The 8880-nt window shown below is 37.8% G+C and overlaps 2 protein-coding genes across 2 annotated transcripts; both read left to right on the top strand.

Moving 5' to 3' along the window:
* Positions 1–579: 579 nt before the first annotated feature.
* On the top strand, positions 580–1518 carry LOC101532463 (olfactory receptor 6C74-like). The gene has a single exon (XM_004589628.2). It carries the CDS (start codon positions 580–582, stop codon positions 1516–1518), a length of 939 nt encoding a protein of 312 aa, XP_004589685.2.
* Positions 1519–7123: 5605 nt separating this feature from the next.
* On the top strand, positions 7124–8083 carry LOC101531360 (olfactory receptor 6C6-like). The gene has a single exon (XM_004589791.4). It carries the CDS (start codon positions 7124–7126, stop codon positions 8081–8083), a length of 960 nt encoding a protein of 319 aa, XP_004589848.4.
* Positions 8084–8880: the final 797 nt, after the last annotated feature.

Here is an 8880-nt window from a genome sequence, read left to right as displayed (position 1 = left end):
CTAACAAAAAATAAATATTTAAAAAATTAGAGCACATTAATCATGAGATTGGTTAAGAAAAAACACTATCAGACTCCTTATTGATTTAGTTAATACAGTGATAAAAGTATACTAGCACCACATGAATGATGGCTAGGCCGTGTGTGCACAAAATACAGAACGTACACTTTAAATTAGGTTTTGATGCAAAGCTTTAACTCTATCCAATTAAACTTTTAAATTGCAGTGGTTCAAAACTGCGTGTCTTCCTAATGTGATTTATTAAGAGAAACATATTTAAGATTTTTAAAAATTCCTCCTTTTTTACATAAAACAGTGAAAAATCATTGCAATTATATGGATTTTTGTCCAGTATAGTTGTAAGTTAAGGCTTTGGGACCTTATCCAGACACTGTAAACATACAAAACATTTTTCTTTATGAAATAGTCATCTTTAAAACATGAATGAACATCAGAATATTCCATCTGAAACACCTCTTAATGTTAAATTTTAATAGTACGCATTGCTATTATTTTCCTATTGACATTGTTTTTGTTATTTCTCATCTATTCAGACCTGATGAATGTCAGAGGGCCATAATGGGAAACCACACACGACTGACAGTGTTCATTCTAGCAGGTCTGACTGATGACCCACTATTCAAGGTCGTGCTGTTTATCTTTCTACTTCTCACCTACTTGCTAAGTATCATGGGCAATCTGACCATCATCACACTCACGCTCTTGGATACTCATCTTAAAACTCCCATGTACTTTTTCCTCCGGAATTTTTCTTTCTTAGAAATTTCCTACACCACTACATGCATCCCGAAATCGCTAGTGGTGATGGCCACTGGGGACAAGACTATTTCCTACAATAGCTGTTTCACCCAGGTATTCTTTGCCTTCTTACTTGGAGCATCTGAGTTTTACTTGCTGGCAGCCATGTCCTACGACCGCTATGTGGCCATCTGTAAGCCCCTGCATTACACAACCATCATGAGCAACAAAGTCTGTGTGGGGCTTGTGCTCGGCTGTTGGCTTGCAGGTTTCTTTGTCATCTTCCCGCCCGTGATGTTGGGCCTAAAACTTGACTATTGTGCTTCTAATGTCATTGATCACTTCTACTGTGACACTACACCCCTCATGCAGCTCTCCTGCACAGACACACAGACCCTGGAGAAGATGGGATTCGCCTCTGCTTTGGTGACACTCTTAGTCACGTTGGCGATGGTGATAATGTCATATGCTTTTATTGCCCGCACGATTCTAAAAATGTCTTCAACCAGTCAGAGGAAAAAGGCGTTTTCCACATGTTCTTCTCACATGATTGTGATATCCTTGTCTTACGGCAGTTGCATCTTCATGTATGTCAAGCCATCAGTGAAACAAACAGTGTCCATTTCAAAGGGGATTTCTGTGCTCAATACCTCAGTGGCCCCACTGCTGAACCCTTTCATCTACACATTGAGGAATGAACAGGTGAAAGCAGCCTTCATTAATGTGATGCACAGGGTTGTCAGTTTGTCAAAAAAGTGAATGTTTGATGGAGTTATATAAAGGAAATGAGTTAAAAGTCTTAAATAACATCAATAGTGGCTTCAAAGACAATGTCTCCTTTTTATGCCCTTTTGTTGCTTTGATACTAACCTTCTATATTTTCAAGTTTTATTTTTCATTAAATAGTTGGTCTGCAAAACATTTTTAAAATGTCAAATTCTTATGCTTTATTACATTCCCTGTTTTTAAATTTGCTACTTTTAAAAACATTAAAAATGTTCTGTAGGCTTATTTTTCACTAGAGTTTTTTCTCATCTTACTTCCTTGTGTTTTAAACAAACTTAGGTTAGTTTCTCATATGCCCTTCTCGTCTTTTAAGACTTTTAGTGTTGAAGAATGTTAAATTGTTTCATAAACTGTGTTTAATGTGTCATACCATGCAACTATCATTAACAGTATACTCCTTTCTTTGATCCATTACAACAGCATAAAATTGGTATTTATGATTATGCAATACTACCAATTTATGACTGTATATTCAAATAAATTAAATAAGTATAACAGCAAGGATTAATTATTGATGCTGATATACATCTTAGTGTATATTTATCTATATATGTTTATGAAGGACTATACAATTGTAAAAATAGAGGGAAAATCAGTGGGTGGAGGGACTTAGGAAGGGAGAAGGAAAATCCCAGAGCCTATGGAAATGTATCATAAAGTAATAAAATAATTTTTAAAATATATTATATAATTATTATATACAACCATATATTATAAGAAACTATCTTTTAGATTCTATTTGAGAGAAGTTACATTTACCTGTACACCACAATGCCACAATACCAGTTGCATTCATTTTGATGTAAGTGATAGAATGTCATTCTTTCTATAGCTAAATAGTAGCTCATTATGTGTGCTTGTGTATGTGTGTCATGTTTTTCCTCTTCATTCAGTTGATATTGAATACCTTGGTTGATTCTATGTTCGTGAGCAGTACTGCTATAACCATGTGGTATAGGTACCGCTTTAAAGAATGTGTCAAGTCTTTGGGCTATTTACACAGTAGCAGGATGACTGGATCATTATAGCAAGTTAAGAAATGGCAAAGAACTTCAAAAAATAGTGCTAAAAATACAAATGGCTGAACCTGGAGAGATGGTTCAACAACTAAATCCTTGCCTTGCACAAGGGTGTCTTGGGGTGTCTTGGGTGCCGGTTTGTGTCCTGGCTGCTCCATTTCCCATCAAGCTACCTTGCTTGTTGTCTGGAAGAACAGCAGAGGATGCCCCAAAGCCTTGGGACCCTGCACCTGTGTGCAAGACCTGGAAAAAACTCCTGGCTCCTGGCTCCAGCCTTTGCAGCCACTTGCAGAGTGGACCAGTGAACAGAAGGTCTTTTTCTCTGTTTCTCCTTTCCTCTCTTTAATTCTGCTTTTCCGGTGGAAATAAATAAATCTTAAAAATATATGCATACAAATGGCTAACAAACCTTTGAAAAAAAAAAGGCCAACATCACTTGCCATCAGAGAAATGCAAATTGGAACTACAATGAGATACCATCTCAACCCAATTAGAATGGCCATTACCCAGAAGACAGAGTAACAAATGCTTGTTTTTCTTTGCCTAAATTATTTTGCTTAGTGTTTAGTTTCTTCAGAATTGATACAAAAGGGATGTCTCCACTTTTCATACCAATATTTAGTGAGCTTTCTTCTTTTTGTTTCCAAATTCTTAATTATGTTTGTGGAATTTTCGAAAAAGGATATGTGGAACACAATCTAATATTATGGTAGGACATGCTGAATTCTGTAGAGACATATTTCAAAGAAGCAACAGTAGCTGTGTGTAACATACAATTTAGAAATCTCTTCGGAAATGGTGTTTCTTGATTTCTGCTCCCATGAGAAGTCTTTTCGCTTATTAGACTATTTTTCTACAAAGTCATAGAAGAGCTAAATCCTCCATGACTTCAAGACAGTTGATTTTCATACCACACTGTGTCAACAACACTTAACATAATAAGATCAGTATAAATTGTAGAAAAGTGGATAATTTGATACCATTTCCTAGAATAGTGATAAATCAGTTAAAATATTAACAGTGAGACAACACTGAAATTAGGCGTATGATTTAGGGTGGAAGGAAGTTTTAGGAGGTGGAGGCAGTGTCAGTGCTCCATGTTCAACAGCGTAAGAAGTTGCTGCTGAGTGAAGAACGTTGAATTGAATATAATTACCACACTTCAGAAGGGTTAGTCTTTTTGCTGCTTTTCACATTTTGACTACTAGATACTGGCGAAGGGTCATAAATATAGTTCAACAATGAGCTGAAACTTAAATTTTTTGGTACTTAAGTGATAGTGACAATATTTGGCAAAACCTAATACAACTGCATTTGTTGGCCATTGTTCCCAATTTTCATAATCTGGTACTGTTATTGTTTTGTTCTTTTTACAATGCATGTTGGAGGGAGGCGTGCTATGTGTGACTGATGATTCAGGACAAAGCAGTTGCTTGATAGGATAAAGTTCTAGTCCACAAATTAGAAAATGTGCTGGTGTCAATGTCACCATTTTGGATGATTTGTGTAAGTGAAAATATTTTATTACTATTTGTGTTAATTCACAATAACAGTGATGCAGACAGTGAAACACTTGCATGTGTCTATGATTTTTGGGGGGCAAATTAAACAGAAAAATTTGAGTTATTGTTTCAAGCTGAATTGTGCTCAAGCCATTGTCTTTTCTACTGCTTATATTAGTGCATCGCCCTTAATTTCTATCTCATCTCTTCATAGTTCCATAAGATCAACTTAAAGATCTATAAAGCCAAATTATCTTCCTGTAAGTTGTCATGGATAATGCCAGAAGTTGTCAACTGTTTGACTTAGCTTTGTGTTCCTCAGATATTTGTTTCTGTATTGTTATACTTCCAAAGAATAAAAATGTTTGGCTATAGAAACAGAGGGGTGAGGAACAGAGAGAAAGACAAAGTTTTCATCTGCTCATGCACTCTCCAAATGTCCACAGCAGCTCAGGCAGGGCCCAGCTGAGCCAGGAGCCGGGACTTTCAGGAGGATCCCCTATCAAAATGCAAGTACTTAGGCTGCCATTATGATGATTCCAAGACACATTGGCAGAAAGTTGGGTGGGCAACAGAGGCAGGACCCAATCCCAGGTTTCCTAGTATGGGATGAGAAGATCCCTAACTTGATAAGCAATAGCGTTTGCTCCATTATTTTTCCCTATAATATTTTCTAGACTTAATTTTAAATGATCCATTCCTACAACCCTTCATTTTGGTTTTCACATTACTAGAAATTGCCTGTTTTCAAAACCATTAACAGAAAGCAAAAATCTAACTCTCTTTTCTGCATAGCAACATTACCAAGGTGTTCAACATGAAATGATACAGAGAGGAACGTGATGTCCAGGATGATTGTCAGGAGTGTGAGGGGTTGAGAATTCTTAGAAGATAAGGCAGATAAAATTGTTCCCTACGCCTTATAAAAATATATCTGAAAAGCAACATATTTACCCATAAAAACGCAACTTAAGAAACAGACATGTAGAATGCATAAAACTGCAAAGGTGATGAAGTACTAGTTATTGATCTAGTCTAGGACTGTTTCTTCGGATGTGTGTGATAAATGCCAAATGTGGGTTTTGTATTTCTGTATTTTTGATTATACTTCACACCTTTTAAATTTATTAGGTAAATAATATAGTGTTTCAAACCCAAATGGCAAATAAGCATATGAAAAAATGCTCAAATTCCCTGGCAATAAGGGAAACCCAAATTAAAACATCAATGAGGTACCACCTAACGCCAGTAAGATTGGCCCACATGAAAAAAAGCACCAACAACACATGTTGGCGAGGCTGTGGAGAAAAGGGAACCCTACTCCACTGCTGGTGGGAAGGCAGGTTGGTACAGCCTCTATGGAAATCGGTATGGAGAACATTCAAACAACTCAAAATCAACATACCGTATGATCCAGCAATAGCAATCCTAGGAATATATCCAAATCAGCTGTTTTATGAGAAACCAACATGTATCCCAATGTTCATAGCAGCACAATCAGTAATTGCAAAAACATGGAAGCAGCCAAAAGGCCGATCAGCAGAGGATTGGATAAGAAAGCTATGGTTCATCTACTCCATGGAATACTACTCAGCTATTAAAAAAAACAAAATGCAGTTTTTTGTGGCCAAATGGGCCAAACTGGAAACCATAATGCTAAGGGAAATGAGCCAATCCCCAAAGGTTAGATACCACATGTTTGCCTTAATTTAAGATGATATGATGTTATGTAAAACATGTAATGCTATGTATGTTATGTTATAAGTTGTGTATAAACTAAAATTGAAATGTCAATGAGGTGGTCACAGAAGGTGGTTAAGAACTCGCATTTACTTTTAACATATTGGTTACTCATTACTATGCCAACTATTTCCATAATGATGTAAATTTTTGCTGATGGTATATTGGAAGGGTTTCCCTAAGAAGCTGTTGAACTAGGCCAGACAGTAAGATGCTGGACTCTATGTTTGGTATATGCTTGCACTGAGGGAATCTCAACTGAGCTTGAACTGTGGTTATGTAACAAAGTGGAGTAATCCAACATGGGGGGAGGGTGTTGGGAGGAGTGGGGGGCATTCCAGTACCTATGAAACTGTGTCACATAATACAATGTAATAAAATAAAAAAAATAATATACTGTTTCAACTCTTGCAAGTTACAAAGGGGGGGAAGTACATTTTTCCAAATTTTATTGCTCTCATAAAACATTTCATATAGAATTACTAAAATTATACTATATGATATGCAGCTTTCTCTGTCATCACACTCAAGAATTATAAACTACTTGTCTTAAGTTTAAAAGAAGAATGCACATTACATTATTGCCTCTGGATTATCACTCTTAAGTTAGCTTAAATGTTAGTTATCAGTGTCCTCTTTCCAAAGGGCTTATTTTGTTTCCCCCCATTCAGGGCTGGTAACAGTCAGAGGACAGCAATGAGAAAACACATGGGAGTGTCAGTGTTCATCCTAGTTGACTTGACTCACGACCCAGAACTGAAAGTTGTATTATTTATCCACCTATTTCTCATCTACCAAAGATCATAGATGATCTGCATCATCATGCATACTCTGGTAAACATTCAATTTCAGACCCCTGTGCATCTTTTCTTGCAGAATTGCTACTGAAAAATTTCCTTTACTATTGTTTTTATTCCTAAATTGTCCATTAGCAAAGTAGCTGTGCACAAAATCATCTCAATATGTTACTGAAGTGACAAATTATCAAGATAATGGATAAGTGTATAAATTCAAAAATATTAGATACATAAATATCTTACTAGAATTAAGTTTTGAAAATCAGATAATAAATGAACACTAAATTTTAGACTTACACTTATTACTGATGATCCCCTTGGAAAGCAATAAGAAGGACTTAACGTTGAGCAATCCAAGTCTCTCTGTTTTATAACCTGAATAATTAACTGAAATGTAAGCTGATTTCTGCAAATAGGTAAGTTTCTGGATGGAGATTTTCTATTGTTTAAAATGAAGAAATACCTCTTTTATAACGACATTAATTTTTATGTTCTACAGATGTGACAAGACACAAGAAAAATGAACAATCAGTCAAAGGAAATAGAGTTCATCCTACTGGGGCTGACAGATGACCCTGTGCTCCAGATTGTGGTTTTCCTGTTCCTGTGTTTCAATTACATCTTGAGCCTGACGGGGAACTTAGTCATCATCCTCCTCACCCTGCTGCATCCCCGCCTCAAGACTCCCATGTATTTCTTCCTGCGCAATTTCTCCTTCCTAGAAATTTCCTTTACAACAGTCTGCATTCCACGGTTCCTGATAAGCATTCTAACTGGAGACAAAACAATTTCCTATAATAGTTGTATAACTCAATTGTTCTTCTTCTTTTTAATAGGAAGTACAGAGTTTTACCTCCTGGCTGCCATGTCCTATGATCGCTATGTTGCCATCTGTAAACCACTGCATTACCCACTCATCATGAACAGTAAAGTGTGCTACCAACTTGTCCTCGGCTCCTGGGTCACTGGATTCCTTATCATCTTCCCTCCTTTAGTCCTGGGACTCCAGCTAGATTTCTGTGCTTCCAAAACCATTGATCACTTCCTATGTGACACCGCTCCCATCCTGCAACTCTCATGCACAGATACACGTGTCATAGAACTGATGGCTTTTGTCTTAGCTGTTGTGACACTTGTCATCACACTGTTGTTAGTGGTCCTCTCCTACACATTCATCATCAAAACCATCCTCAAATTCCCTTCTGCTCAACAAAGGACAAAGGCTTTTTCCACCTGTTCCTCACACATGGTGGTCATCTCTATTACTTATGGGAGCTGTATCTTTATGTACCTGAAGACATCAGCAAAGGAAAGGGTAACTTTAACTAAAGGTGTAGCTGTGCTTAATACTTCCATTGCCCCTTTACTGAACCCCTTCATTTACACCCTAAGGAACCAGCAGGTGAAAGGAGCTTTTAGGGATATTCTTCAAAAATTCTGTAATGTTCAAAATAATGCGACAAAATCTGAATATAAATAAGATGCTGTTGGAACATGGTGTGGAAATTAAATAAAATCTTGAATCACATTATCTTGTGTGTATGCCATTTTTCCACGGTATTCATATGGCTGACTAGTTGTCCAGTTTACTCTGTTCTCCTTTCTATGCTATGGAACAGATGTCTTCTGCAGGCTCCAATGGACTGCCATATCCTTCAGGTGTATCCGGGCCTGTCACCTACTTGTCTATATTTTCCTCTGAGTAAGATGAGTTTTCTCAGGCTGGCTGAAGGACACAAGCCAGGTGACCCAGGCCCCACCATACTCCCTGCCCCCAGGGCTCATGGACTCGGCACCCACTGCAGTTAGGCCTAAGGACCAGGGCAGGTGACCTAGGCCCTGCTAGATCCCCTCATCCTGGGGCTCACGGACTCAGCATCCATCATGCAGGTGGGCCCAAGTACCCAGGCCAGGTAACCAGGACTCAGTTGGACCCTCCCTTCCACCTGCAGGCTCATGGATCCAACACCCACCATGCAGGTGGGCTCAAGGACCCAGACCAGGTGATCCAGGCCCCACTGAATGCTGGAGAACAGCTCCAGATGAGTTTGGAGCTCTCAAAGGGTATGTGGAATCGGCAAGAAGGAAGATGTAGACTACTATGATGTAGTGTTCATAATGGACAACTCCAAAAAGCTGCCTTCTTGATTTATACAGCAATCATCTTTTTTTATATAAAGATTTACTTATTTTCATTACAAAGTCAGATATACAGAGAGGAGGAGAAACAGAGAGGAAGATGTTCTGTCCATTCATTCACTCCCCAAGTGACCACAA

The sequence above is a fragment of the Ochotona princeps genome, chromosome 15 (assembly GCF_030435755.1).
Source record: "Ochotona princeps isolate mOchPri1 chromosome 15, mOchPri1.hap1, whole genome shotgun sequence".
In the NCBI taxonomy this organism is placed as follows: domain Eukaryota; kingdom Metazoa; phylum Chordata; class Mammalia; order Lagomorpha; family Ochotonidae; genus Ochotona; species Ochotona princeps.
Note: the sequence above shows the minus strand (reverse complement) of the source record. Positions and strands in the feature narration are given on the sequence as shown.